Consider the following 14,366-nt stretch of genomic DNA (forward strand, 5'->3'; position numbering starts at 1 on the left):
AACAAAATATCTTTATTTCTAACTTTTGTTATCATTTAAAATTATCCAACATCTCATTCTACTATTCTAGCTTAGATACATATTTAGTTACGCTTTGCAATTCGTAAATCAGTTTTTGTTTTCTTTCAACACCGGAAAAATGAAATTAAATGTGAAGTTATGTATAAAATAACAGTGAAAGGTAAACTACGATTTTGAAGCATGCACCCTCGAACCGTAAATTGTTTATTTTTAAGATTCAATAGTCTTTAATAGATTTAGTGAAGTGACTGAAAGTGTATAGTTTTATAAAACAAGAAGCATTTTATATACTAAAAATTCAAAATTCTTGTCGAAATTTAGAGCAAACTACGTACAAAGATTAAAAATGCATGTTATTTTTTTATTAGAAATAGTTATTAAATATAACACAAACTGAGCTACATATAGATAATGGGTAAGCGAGCAACAAACTGCGCCGCTATCCCCTTTTGAATCGCAAAATCTATTATACTAAATATAAATCATTGATTTCTCGAGCTCTGTGAGTCACTGTGGACCACCTTTTGCACCCGCTTCAAAAAGTGAACCGCCTCGAGAGCTAGGGTCCTAGGGATACAAAGATTGAAAACTATAATTTACTATTATAAATAAAAAGAATATACATGTTTTGTTTTATTTTACCTTACACCGTATTTGACAAAATTCTTGAAAAAAATCATACTACTTGTCTATAATATATCAGAATGATCGACATGTCACTTTCTAAAACTCAAATACACGTTATATTTTACATGTATTAAAGATGATTTTACATATTTTACATATGTATAAATAGTAAAAACAAATATCTAACTATATTTATTTATTTATAATTATTATTACATAGGAAACCGAAGTATTTTATGAATAAGGTTATCCGGGGCGCATGCCGAAGTACTTAGCAAACATACCCAAATAACACCAACCAATGATATGGTTACATCTTAATTTTTACTAGAGGTACCAAAAAGTTTGTCGAATTATATCATCGTCTTTAATTAGCACTCAGTGTTCTTACACCATCATCTTAATTCATCGGTAACATCATCTTTAACCACCACAGTCTACACCGCCATTGTGTTCAACATCTACTCTTATATATCTCACTGCTGACGAATTAAATTATCTTCCATCGACCCATAACCATGCTCCCACCACCATCGTCACCACGTGTTTAAGAATCCATATTTAACCAACTTTTTACTGTTGATTTAGGGTTTTGTGGTGGTGTGGCGGTGGTCGTGTGACCTTTTAGCGGGGAGATAGTCGAAAGGGGATGGATTTAGAAACCCTACGTGGTGTGGTAATGGCGTGGTCCAGTGGCCAATGGTGTGGTGGTGATGTGGCAGTGGTGCGACGGTTTTGGAAGACAGCCGGAAGGGAGAGGTGGTTGGCCTACTTTTGTTGAGCTTTATTTGGGAACTCTAGGTAGCAATGGGGTAGTAGCGGTGGTGTAGTGGCGATGTTGTTCAGGTGGCCTTTTACTGCTTTTGGTTGTTCTGTCGTGGGTGTATATGCGTCGGTGCAATTTTTTGTTGTCTATTGCAACAAGAGTGGCTAGTGTTTTATGTTGCTCTTGGTTTGTCGCTTGAGTTTTCAATCTAGGCTATACTATGATGACGCTCTGCTATTTGGCATGACAACCTATATTGCAGCTTTAGCGAAGATCTGAACATCGAGTAATTTAATTAACATTTCAAGTTTGTTTTTTTATATAGTTTGCTTTTCATTTGTTTTTTTCTGATAGTATTAAGATTTTCATATATTCACGAGTTTTGTTTTCCTTTGTCATAAATCCGATGCAACGCACACTAGTACACAAATAGGCATAAGATGCGATGGGTTAAACACAGAAGGTGCGGTTTCAAGATCCACAGCACCTTTAGACCAAATTCATAATATTTTGTTTTTGTATTAAATGTAAAAGAAGAAGATGCGGTTCTTTTAAACAAATTAACGTTGAATAGGTTCAAATGCAAAAGGTGCGGTTCAAAAATGTATATTATCAAATGTAAAAGGTGCGATTCAAATGCAATAGGTTCCATTATTGTTCTTATTTTGTGAACGGCTATATTTCAAAATTATATAGTATCTTCTTTCCCTCTCACGATTCACTCTCTAGCTTCTTCCTTCTTCCTCACTTCAAGCAAGAAAAGCTCAAAATTTCACATCTTAAATTTTGTCACTTAATTGAAGGTACGTTTTAGTTTTAAGAGATATTTTATATATGATATAGTTGTCATAATATGAATTTAAGATAACCTTATAGAAAAACCCGTCTAAAATTTATCTAATTGAGATAAATTTTGGATTGTCCCATTTGGGACTGCTTTTTGAATATTCTATCTCATTAGGACGTGTATACATTTTAACGTGTTGGCTAAGTAAGAAAAAACGGTAGCTTTTACTCCTACTCCATCGGGTTTGCGTTTTATACGCATACTTGAGGAGTTAAGGAGAAATGCTGCCGATTTTTTCTTAAATAGCTAGCACGTTAAAATGTATACATATGAGCTAGAATATCCAAAAAGTGGGTTAGGATCCACTACCTTAGAGTGCCGGTTTACATACATTTACATCACTTGTTTGTTTATTTTTATTTTCAGATGGATCGTGATGATTGGATGTACAAAGCTTTGCGACAATCTGAAATTTACGCGGAAGGTGTTAAAAGTTTTCTTAGGGTTGCCGAAGCACATCGCGCTAATAAAGGAAGTCGGTCCATTTGTTGTCCTTGTTCCAAATGTCAAAACTTTAAGTATTGTAATGATACCAATGAAATAGAGGCACATTTGTTCGAAAATGGTTTTAAGCCTAGATACCATTGTTGGTCAAGGCATGGAGAATCACTAGCTGATTTTAGCACGTCATCGACCACTATTGATAACACATATAACAATGACTCATTAAACCTTAACGGTGATGATGAAAAATCAAATGACCCCATAGACGATGATAACCATTCAAATGATCCCAATGAAAACGTAAATGAAATGTTACATGACATGGAGACTGACATGGGTGATGCTGAAATTGAAAATTTACAACACCTGTTTGAAGATGCAGAAAAACCATTATATCCTGGTTCTAATTTTAAGAAACTTGATACAGTGTTAAACTTGCTTAACTTGAAGTTAAAAAATGGATGGAGTGATAAAAGTTTCACAGAGTTGTTAGTGTTTTGGCATGAGAGGCTTCCAAGAGATAATGAATTACCAATTTCAACATACCAAGCAAAAAAGTTAATGTGTCCGATGGGATTAGAAGTTGAAAGAATTCATGCATGCCCAAATAACTGTATATTGTATAGAAATCAGTATGAAAATAACCATAAATGTGTTGTGTGCGGTGCATCAAGGTATAAACAGATAAACGATTCGGGTGACGTTGACGATGAGATGACAAAAAAACGACCGCCTGCTAAAGTATTGTGGTATCTCCCTATTATACCGAGACTGAAAAGGTTATTTCAAACGAAAAAGAAGCCAAATTATTACGTTGGCATTCAGAAGAACGTGTAATTGACGGAAAACTAAGACATGTGGCGGATTCACCTCAATGGAAAACCATTGATAACAAGTATCGTGAATTCGGGAAGGAGGCTAGAAACATACGGTTTGGTCTTAGTTCAGATGGGATCAGTCCATTTGGGACCATGAGTCGTCGCCATAGTACGTGGCCGGTTCTTTTATGCATCTACAATCTTCCACAATGGTTATGCATGAAACGAAAATACATTATGATGTCGTTGTTGATTCAGGGTCCGAGACAGCCTGGTAATAATATTGATGTGTACTTGTCTCCTTTGATTGATGACTTAAAAACCCTTTGGGATTCAGGTGTAAAGGCATATGATGCTTATAAGAAAGAACACTTTCAATTGCGTGCCATGATTTTCTGTACAATAAATGATTTTCCAGCATATGGTAACTTGTCGGGATACAAGGTGAAGGGTAAGAAAGCTTGTCCTGTTTGTGAGAATGAAACAAGTTCAATATATTTAAAAAATTGCAAAAAACTTGTATACATGGACCATCGAAGATTCCTTCCGAGGGGTCACATTTTTAGGAATAAAAAAGTTGAGTTTAACGGAGAGGTTGGGCACCGAACGATGCAAACACGGTCTAATCCATATTTACGAGTTAAAAATACTGTGTTGGGGAAAAGATCTCGTGATAATAAAGGAGCCATATGGAAAAAAAAGTCAATCTTTTGGGATTTACCTTACTAGAAAGATTTAAAGGTAGGCCATTGTCTAGATGTTATGCACATAGAAAAAAATGTATGTGATAGCTTGTTAGGCTTATTATTAAATATTCAGGGTAAAACTAAAGATGGTGAAAAGGTCCGAAAAGACATGGTACTTTTATATAAACGTACAAATCTTGCCCCGCAACAGATAGGTGGCCGTGTTCTTCTGCCACTTGCTTGTTATAATACAACACTAGAAGAAAGAAGACAATTTTGTCAATGTTTACATGATATTAAGGTTCCATCAACCTATTCTTCAAACATTAAAAGATTGGTGTCGTTGAAAGACCGTAAATTGCTTGGAATGAAGTCTCACGATTGTCATGTTTTGATGACACATATGATTCCTATAGCAATTCGTGGATTGTTACCTGATGACGTCCGAAATACAATCACAAAACTGTGTTTGTTTTTTAACAACATTCACTCAAAGGTTATTGATGTTGAACAACTTGATAAATAGGAAAAAGACATTTATGTTACCCTTTGTGAACTGGAGATGTACTTTCCACCATCATTTTTCGATATAATGGTTCACCTAATAGCTCACATCGTTCAAGAAATTAAGGCTTGTGGTCCGGTATACTTACGGTACATGTACCCTTTTGAAAGATATATGGGTGTCTTAAAAGGGCATGTAAGAAACCGTAATCGACCAGAGGGTAGTATTATTGAAGGGTATATTTCTGAAGAGGTGATTGAGTTCTGCAAAGGTAATGTTATCATTAACATATGATATATATTAGTATTAATTTACAATATTATAATTGTTTTTTTTTCACAGGCTATATGGAGGGTGTCGACAGTGTGTTGGTGTTCCTAAAACTCGTCATTCGGGTCGACTTGAGGGTCACGCGGTAGTTGGTCTTAAAGCAATCATCCCAAATCGTGAAGATGTACAAACAGCACATTTAGTGGTCCTAAAACACATGGCGTGTCTTTCTCCGTATGTTAATGAACACATGGAGATGTTACGGTCAACAAACCCGAATAAGGATGATATATGGTACATAAAAACTCAAAACAAAGAGTTATCGAGGTGGATGAGAAATAAGGTAAAAGAAATTGATGTTGATGAAACCGTGAAAAGATTAGGAGATGGTCCAGATTGTAGAGTTAAATCATATCAAGGGTACGACATTAATGATTATACGTTTTACACTAGTGATCGAGATAAAAAGAGTGCCGTTCAAAATAGTGGAGTTACATTAATAGCATCAACGACCGAGCTCTACGGTCAACGTCGTGAAACAATGATAAAAATCGCCAAGGGTTCTTACTACGGAGTTATACAAGAAATTTGGGAATTGGACTATCATGATTTTAAGATTCCTTTGTTCAGATGTAAGTGGGTGAACAACCGTACAGGTGTTCAAGTTGACAAATATAGGTTTACACTTGTTGACCTTGCAACCGACGGCTATAGATCTGAACCATTCGTTATGGCAAAACATGTCACACAAGTTTTTTTTGTCAAGGACCCGAGCAAACCAAGATACCACATTGTCTTTCAAGGTAAACGACATATTCTTGGTGTCGATAATGTCGTTAACGAAGAGGAAGATGACCACTTTGATGATTTACCACCGTTTTCAGTCGATATTGAACCAAGTGATTACGAGAATATGAGGCACACCACATACTTACGTGATGACATTGATGAGATTTATGTTGATGAAGGTTTGATATAGTCAGTTTATTAATATAATTTATCTTTATTTTTTTAAAAAATTTAATAACCAGTTTATTAATAATTTTATTATATGCAGAATAAACAAGAATGATGAAGATAAATAGACGTGTTTGATTATGAGTGTTAAGGAGACATTGTCGATTGTTTGTGTGATTTCATTTAAAACTTTTTAAAAATATGTGTTTTATTTGTTTGTTTTATTATGAGTGTTCTATATTGTATATTGTTAAGAACCGAACCGAAATCAAACGGTTTTAGAAAATCATAAAACCGAAAGTTTGGTTTTCGGTTCGGTTTTAGTCACAAACCCACCGCACCGAAAAAACCGAAACCAAACCTTTTTTTTTCCATCAACCGTATTTTATTGTTTGGTTATAATTTACATAAATTAAACAAATTATTTACGTAACTTAAACACCACTAATGTTGTTTTAATAGCCATTTAATAAAAATGTTATCATTTACATAAACAAATTATATTTGGCTTTATATTATGCTGTACACCACAGTCACACCGCCAAATTCCAAGTCACCGCCAAATTCCACCCCCAAAAGTCAAAAGTATTTGACATTCCCTCCAGTGATCTATATCCATTCAATTAGGCGCCAAACTATTAAGTACACCGCCAATCTATTCACACACCACCCCTAATAGCAAACCCTAACTTATCAGTAACTCATTCAGCCCCAATCGGACCACCCACTGAAATAAGCCCCACCCACGACGAACTGTTGACTGAAATTGTACTGCTCGTCAGCCCTCTTTGCCTCTTCAACAAGCACAGTAAGTCACATCTTCAGTTATTTTTGTTAATTGTTTAGGCAGTGGGGAACCTGAACCAAAGTTATTGTTTTGTTTCAATTTCATTATTTATATGTTTGGGTTGATGTGGTTGTGAATAAATAAAGGGTTGTAGGTGGTCCTGGCCTGATATTAAAGTGTATTAATTGCACGTGTAGTAGTTTGTTAGATTATATTTAATTGCAAGTGTATTAATTTGACTTTCACTCACCATAGGTGTGAGTAACATAAAGAAAACCTCACGCGGGATTGCTGCTTTTTTAACTAAAATTCCCGAGGACAAGTTACCTATGAGATTTGATGAAAATAATATGCCGCTACATGATGATCCAGAAATACTTGGCAAATTTAGTTCATTCTATGGGATGACGGTTCAACATTGCTTTCCAATTCATATTCAAATGTGCCAATTCGAAGACAAAGATTTTGATTACGTGTGGTCAGAAACGAAGGCACGTATTATATTTTTAACTTAATTGAAATACCTATAAATTATTGGTTATTATTTTAACTTGGTGTTTTTATTCTATAGCAATTTTGGAAGATTGAGACTGATACGCCTAAAGAATATATGAGGAGGTGGGCTGTGAGACTTGGCACAAACTTTCGATCTAGGACTGCTACAAATTATATATATAATCCAGACCCTAGTCCCGATGCCCCGAAAGCTTATGAAAAATTTCCATTTATTGATGAAGAAGATTGGAAGTTGTTCGTTATACAAAAGACTAGTGAGGAGGCTATGGTATATTTGAATTGTTTATTAATATTAATAATATTACATGTATATGTTTGCATGTAATTAATGACAATTTGTTGATTTATGTGAAGGAAAAAAGAGAAAAAGTAAAAGCTAGTAATTCAAAGAGAAAAAACACGCCTAAGGTAGGACGAGAAGGCTATAGAGGTTTGAAACGAAAGCAAAGTATCATATGGCCCCAGCTTGAGGAAAGCTACCCGGGACTTAAAGGAATACAAAACTCACGTTCTAGGTTGTTTATAATGGGTCATGCAACAAAAAACAAAAAAACCAAGCTGTATTCACTTGATGATGATGGGATTGAGAAGGCTGATGCTTTGGTAAATGATTATGCTATTTAGTTATATGAAAATGAATTCAGTTTGATTTATTAATGTTATAGTTAGATGTTTTAACAATTGTTTTTTGTAGTATCGAGTCGAGCAAGTTATGATAGCTGATGGAAGCTATAATGAAAATAAAGAAGACCCGCTTGTTCGAGTTGTTGGACCCGAGCACGGCGGGCGATCAAGAACGGTGTCCCAGATCATAGGTAATGACTATACATATATACATATATTTGTCGCAAAAAATCTTTTGTACGCACATTCTAGATTTGTTAATTGTTCATCTGTTATTCCAAAAAAAATAAAAAATAAATAAAGATATATATTTTTGTTGTTATGATGCTTGCTGTTATATTTTGTTATAATAATGTTGCTATATTTTTGTCGGTACCAAAAAGTTGGTATGCTGCTTCTTGTTATAATAATGTGGCCAAGATTTTTTTGTTAACCAAATTTTGCACAGAATCCTCCCCTTTTATATATATATAAATTGATGAAATTGATATTGTTATAATGAGTTTATAGGCTACACTAAAGTTCATGGAGGGTTGTTTAAAAATGTGAACTATGGTAGAAACTCGATACGACAAGTGGACACGTGTACTGATGGACATGTCAACTATCCACCTATCATGGTAATATATTTTAATTGTTTGCTATATATATGTACATGTATATTAAAAATGTTGAATGGTCTTGCAGAGCGAAACCCGATGTGAGTTGCTAATAAACGTGGGTGACTCACTAGTGAAGGTGGCTGAAGGTAAGGCGTGGCCGACCATCGGTGCGGTTTTACATTGTAAGCCAATAATGGTAGATTGTGTCAAGGTTTCCGTGGATGGCATTGTTGATTCATTTAAAGATTTTGAAGTCTACAATGTAACAAAAACAACAGAAGTTAATACGGTTGAGACGTTGGTTGGTCAAATCATTCAGTGGCCAAGAATATCGATAAGGGTATATTTTTGTTTATATGTTTAAATTTATTTTAGTGTTAAAATATATTTTAGTGCATCAGTATTTACTAGAATATATTTTTGTTAAATTGTAGCTTGTGAACCAAAGGGCACCAAGCAAGTCACCAAGTTCCCCGAGAGTGGAGTTGAGTTCTTCTTCACCGAGTCATACAAGCAACTCGCCACAAATAAATGACAATGACAATGACACCGCGAACGCTTTAACTTTATGTTCACAAAAGGTCAACCGATTTACTCTAATATATATTTTTTAATTTAGTTTGATTTGTTTATATTATAACAATTTGTTTGCTATTTTAGACTAATCAAGTGGGTCGTGTCTCCCCACAATTTCACGATGAGAACTTCGCGAGCAGTTCATTTTATCAACGGGTAGCCGGCCCATTTACTCTCATATTTTTTGTTCATTTAGTTTGATTTGTTAGTGTTATAACAGTTTTTTTGTTAATTTAGGTTGATGAAGACAATTACGAGCCTGAAGTGGTAAAATCAAATCTCTTTGAAGATGGTTATTTAAATGCGGTTAGTTTTCAAAAACTGGTTTATATAACAATATGTATGTACACACACATATTTTTACGCAAGTACTAATGTTTTGATAATCGTATATAGTTAATATCTATGGACCAACAACAAATTGGTACAAATGCTTGAGGGCTGGACTGCTGAGGCATCTCAAGGTTAGCGCAAATTCTACCATTTTTAATGTTTGCTTATATCCAACGGCTCAAACCTAAAAGATAACTTGTTGTTGACTAAAATTGTCATAATTTGCTGACTTAATGACCCATTAACAAACTGTCCTGAAATGATATTGTGTGCTAAAACCTGTAGTTTGACTTGTGAGAAGTCGGATCATAAAATATATGTTATGTGCTCAGTTTGCAATAACCTTGAAGCTTGTGACCCAAAATTGCCTAATACCAGAAATACCCTTGATAAGCAAACAACCGATTTGTTTGGAAATTAACTTTAATTTGAAGCTGACATATTTATTCGTTTATGTTCATTAATTAATGCTAGTGAACCGTTTGTTTATTTTGTTAGCGAACGAACATAAACGAACACTTACATTTTCTTGTCGAAAACACTTACATATTTTTAAGCTTCATTTTACTAATGTAATATGTTTTGTTAGGTGATTTCTATGGTTTGACTTGTGATAATAAAGACGTCGGTTCAAGTTGCAAGATTGAAGACATCGGTTCAAGTAGTTAGAATGAAGATGTCGTTTTTGAAAGTTATTATGTATTACTTTTACTTTTAACCTATATATATATATTTGTGACACAATGAAACTTTTTGTATATTATCATCTTCGGTTTTTCAGGAAATTCATATTTCATATTATGTTATTTATAATATTATTTGTTTTCTGGAAACTAAAAAAAAATAAAAAAGAATCAAGTGGTGCGGTCACAAAAACACCATCTTTTGGATTGGTTCATATTAAGAGGGTTCATATTAAGAGGTGCAGTTCATATTTGGATGCAGCAGAAGGTGCGGCTCTCCTTTATATAAGCAGAAGGTGCGGTTTGAAGAAGATGCGGTTGTATTTTAACAGATCGTGCGATGGTATAAAGTGCGGTCCTTGACCCGCACCTTCTAGGGAAATTAACCGCATCTTCAGGCCTCTTCTGTACTAGTGGCACGAGTTATAAAAATTCGTTCCTTTATAGACTAGCTCAATTCTTTGAAAGTTTTATTGGGTGAATTGATGAATATTTATTTTAAAGTAAATATTCTGGTATCATATCCACGAGTACAACTAATTAATATCATGTACAAGTGTTTTAGACACTGTATTACATTGAATTTGTATTGGCTCGTTACACAGCGTATCCGACTTGCTAATTTTAACACTATAGACTCCAAACGTATATGATGAACAATATGATTTAAGAACAACAATTTCAAAAGAAATAAACAAGAAATTGCTTTACATAAGATCCAAGAACTAGCTTTTATAATAAGAGAAAAAATGGCTTTGTAGCTAGGCACAAAAAGTGACCATGGAAGGTTAAAAATGGCCTGGTAGCAAAGCACATGAAGTGACCATGTGATCACAATTCTCCCATAATATTATTGACCAAATAAAAATAATATTACATGCATGTATATAAATTGTCGGTGCACCCAAAACCCTTTGCATGAGGTCTTGTTGTTTCATGAAATGATCATTTTGTTGATGATTTCAACAACTTTCTACCTTGGTTTTACACAAATTCCGGCCAATCCGCACCATCTTGAGACACGATTTGCTCCTCTATCATCCACTCTAGCTCACTAGGTCTACAAGGTATCATAAGCGCACCTTCATGGTCGAACCCATACTCTTCGGCGGCTCTTTCCAAGAGTCTTAGAAACGAAGGATGTCGAAGGTACGTGATAGGAATAACGAATCGCCTTTCAACATAATCATCACATGCTATCACTGCAAAGTGACCTTCTTTCACGTCTTTAGGGACCATTTCTTCGCCAGAATATGACTCGTGTCTTTTCCTGGCCAAGAAAAGCCCCTTTTGCAATCTCTCCATGACTAACTTAAGCTTCAAAATGCCATTGCTTTTCTTAGCATTGCTACCATTTCTCACCTTTGCCATTTTAACTTTCTAAGTTCTTAATAAAATGCTTAGACTTGATTTGCATTGTCCTTTCGCTTGAGTTGGTCTTATATACACCCGCAAGAGAGAGGACGCAGGAAGGTTATAATGAGCATTTGCATGTGCATGAGAAATTGAGATTTGAAAATTTGATAATAAAGGGACCCAACTAAGGTAGAGTCACCTCTATGCTTGCTTTATTGAACAAACATTATCACATGTGTATATGTATATGAATGGATATACTGGTACGTATATTATATATGTATTTGTGGGTTCATGTATGTTTGTATGTATATGTACGTATGTGTGTGAAGTCAAAGGCTTACCGGATAATATCAAGTTGTTTATATCGTACGTGTACTACTGATCTATAGGGGAGCTTGAGTGTAAATGAGTCGAGTTGCTTGCATGCTATTGATGACGTGTTCAATAATTTTAATGCAAAATGGGTTGAAATGAGCACTTAATATAGAGCTTGTGCTCAAAATAAGCTAGCTTCGAACTCTTTTAAATCAAAGATTAGTTGAGATGGCAATTCAACTTCAAGTGGTCACAACTTTTAATTACCAAAAGACCAAATCCTTTGCAGGAGTGTATTGAACAAAAAGATTAAAATAAAGTTCCATGTTCTAGTTTGGCATGGTCGATCTAGTTTAAGGGGATCTGTATGTAACGGTTTAACCAAAAGATGATTTTAGAAACTTTGTTGCTTTCATTCTAAGGGTATGTGTATGCCCCCACGTCTACTAGCACTCTCATCCTCATCTTTTTCGCAATCTTTCACCATTTCACGCCTTGGGATGCAACGTTTCACACTCCATCTAAAGTGGCTGTGACTCACATATGGAAGGATGTCAAGGGTGTGAGCCATCACCACTTTAGATGATGGGGAGTGAAAAGGGTGTGAGCCACCACCACTTTAGGTGATGGGGCGTGAAACACCGCATCAAAGGCGTGAAAGGGTGCGAAAAAGATGAGGGTGAGAGGGCTAGTAGGCGTGGGGCAAATTGTTGACTATAGGGTTTTTTTTTTTAATTTAATTTATTTTTTATATCATTACCCCTTAGACCATGTGATATACATTCATGCTCTTTAACTCCACGAAGGACACCACATCAGCTGGTTTTCCCCATTTTAGTCCATCTTATCATAAGGAAATTGTTTAACCCTCATTTATCTATCTTTATTTAATGCAATTTGACTCTTAAATTATTGCGTGTGTGGTAGCGGGTTTTAAAGTCCATTAACATTTTTTAACTCACCTTGCATTTAATGCGCCCCTTAACCCATGAAAGAGAGTGTATGCCACTCGTTAATTAACCCTTTCCAACTCAGCTTTAACGCCCTGGACGTTAAGGTCTCGCAGGGTAGGATGAGGGTTGCCGACAACCATGTTCATCAATTATGTAAACATAATAAGGGATGATCACGTGTACTCTTTAGATCGGAGAACACATAGAAGGAAGACATGATTCTGATGTTGATGATGAAGATGATTGAGTTCCTGTTTAGGGTGTACCATTAGGTGAACTTGAATTTCACGTTTTTTAGAAACAGGTGAAACCCTTTGGCGGCGGCTAGGTTAAGGAGTTCAACTACTTATCCTGCTCTAATAAGCTATTCACACACACATACATCTAACGAGAAAACCTATATATGATTGTAAGAGTAATTACGTCTATCGAATAATTACCTATCATAGGTTTTATTTAAGTCAATGATAAACATAGTTTAAAATAAAAATATATATCTTAAAATTATGTGAATTTAACTTTTAAGGGGCATAACAAATGTTCAGAATGATTGCCATTATGGCTGTGAAATATGCTAGTTTTGGTAAAATATATTCAATAAACTTATCCAATTTGATGGGCACCAAACAAACACCACCCTGAAGTACTGGGACCTTGGCGATGGCTAGAAATATGAAGGCCCTAGCTAGGTAACCATGACAATCACAAGACACGTAAGTGGTTGGACCTCTTTAGGGGTTAAGTGAAATAAATAAGGGGCATGGGTACAGGTAGTACAACAAGCTAGGCATGATATATTTGAATAAAGTGCATCAAAAAGGTCCAGATATGCCAGTGAGTCGCAAGTGTGACTGATTAAGATTGTTCGAAAGATATTTTCTCTTTTTAATTATTAGTTTGTTTCTGTCGTCTTACTCCAAGACAAGTCTACCACCTCGGTTTATTGCACCTGTCTTTTTGTTTTACTCATTTATCTATATTTATAGTGTATATAAACCATGAGTGATGAACCACTTAAATTTTAAGAGGTACCAAACTTATTGCTTATAATACAAACTATAATGCATGAAATTAAGACATTTTAACGGCAATTTAGTATTTTGACAATTTTGTCTTTTAGCAATAGCAAAGCTATATTACGGTTGATTTTTAAGTTATTAAAAATTAATTACAAGTTTGGCCCTTTAACTTTAATAAAATTTTGTTAATCTATATAATAATTACACATATACCTTTTATTTTAAACTAACTATCCCGACGACGTTTAAAACATTTATAACTTTTTCATACGCTAATATTTTTTTAAAAACATTATACCATAAAAACGAGTATTTTATTCTCTTTAATTTGATTATAGTATTGCTATACTTTTTTCATTTTAAAACTTAACGTGTTACGTGATTACCATTAAAGACCGGCAAATGAATCGGGCGGGTTCGGGCGTTCGGGTCATGAGTCTAAAAGGTTAACACTTGGAATGAGTCGATACAAAAAAGGTTAACTTGGTTTAAGGTCGGGACGGGTTTGGGTTGAAAAGGGTCAAGTCATAACGAATTTCGGGTTAGAACAATGTCAAACGAAACGGGTTGCCGATCAAGACGAGTTCAATGTAGTGTTACGTGTGCACCGACACCTAATTGCGCGCGCACAATTGTTGTGTGACATGCTTACGAACAC

At 34.9% G+C, this 14,366-nt stretch overlaps 3 protein-coding genes across 4 annotated transcripts in view; 2 read left to right on the plus strand and 1 right to left on the minus strand.

The window, feature by feature from the left end:
* The window catches only part of LOC143553226 (uncharacterized), a 30,591-nt gene extending 22,974 nt beyond the window's left edge, over positions 1 to 7,617 (plus strand). Inside the window, exons 2-9 of the mRNA XM_077043260.1 lie at positions 2,628 to 2,685; positions 2,806 to 3,484; positions 3,559 to 3,991; positions 4,736 to 4,950; positions 5,057 to 5,952; positions 6,984 to 7,219; positions 7,300 to 7,478; positions 7,599 to 7,617. Of these exons, the coding sequence (XP_076899375.1) occupies positions 2,628 to 2,685; positions 2,806 to 3,484; positions 3,559 to 3,991; positions 4,736 to 4,950; positions 5,057 to 5,952; positions 6,984 to 7,219; positions 7,300 to 7,478; positions 7,599 to 7,617 (2,715 nt within the window). The remainder of the gene's footprint in view (positions 1 to 2,627; positions 2,686 to 2,805; positions 3,485 to 3,558; positions 3,992 to 4,735; positions 4,951 to 5,056; positions 5,953 to 6,983; positions 7,220 to 7,299; positions 7,479 to 7,598) is intronic.
* Positions 7,331 to 10,091, plus strand: LOC143553211 (uncharacterized). Of its 2 annotated transcripts, XR_013138793.1 has the most exons (5): positions 7,331 to 7,847; positions 7,939 to 8,059; positions 8,379 to 9,352; positions 9,443 to 9,510; positions 9,969 to 10,091. XR_013138793.1 is itself a non-coding variant. In XM_077043247.1 (3 exons), exons 1-3 carry the CDS (start codon positions 7,770 to 7,772, stop codon positions 8,570 to 8,572), a joined length of 393 nt encoding a protein of 130 aa, XP_076899362.1. In that variant the 5' UTR covers positions 7,331 to 7,769; the 3' UTR covers positions 8,573 to 10,091. The 2 variants fall into 2 exon arrangements, 1 of the variants encoding a protein (XP_076899362.1); XM_077043247.1 differs by having other exon boundaries at positions 8,379 to 10,091.
* Positions 10,092 to 11,046: 955 nt separating this feature from the next.
* Positions 11,047 to 11,433, minus strand: LOC143553228 (auxin-responsive protein SAUR50-like). Its single transcript, XM_077043261.1, has one exon. The coding sequence runs from the start codon at positions 11,431 to 11,433 to the stop codon at positions 11,047 to 11,049; it is 387 nt and encodes a 128-aa protein (XP_076899376.1).
* Between the last annotated feature and the right edge of the window lie 2,933 nt (positions 11,434 to 14,366).

Source organism: Bidens hawaiensis, unplaced genomic scaffold (assembly GCF_021521415.1).
Source record: "Bidens hawaiensis isolate Kalapana, Puna unplaced genomic scaffold, B.hawaiensis_p1.1 tig00017158_1, whole genome shotgun sequence".
In the NCBI taxonomy this organism is placed as follows: Eukaryota; Viridiplantae; Streptophyta; class Magnoliopsida; order Asterales; family Asteraceae; genus Bidens; species Bidens hawaiensis.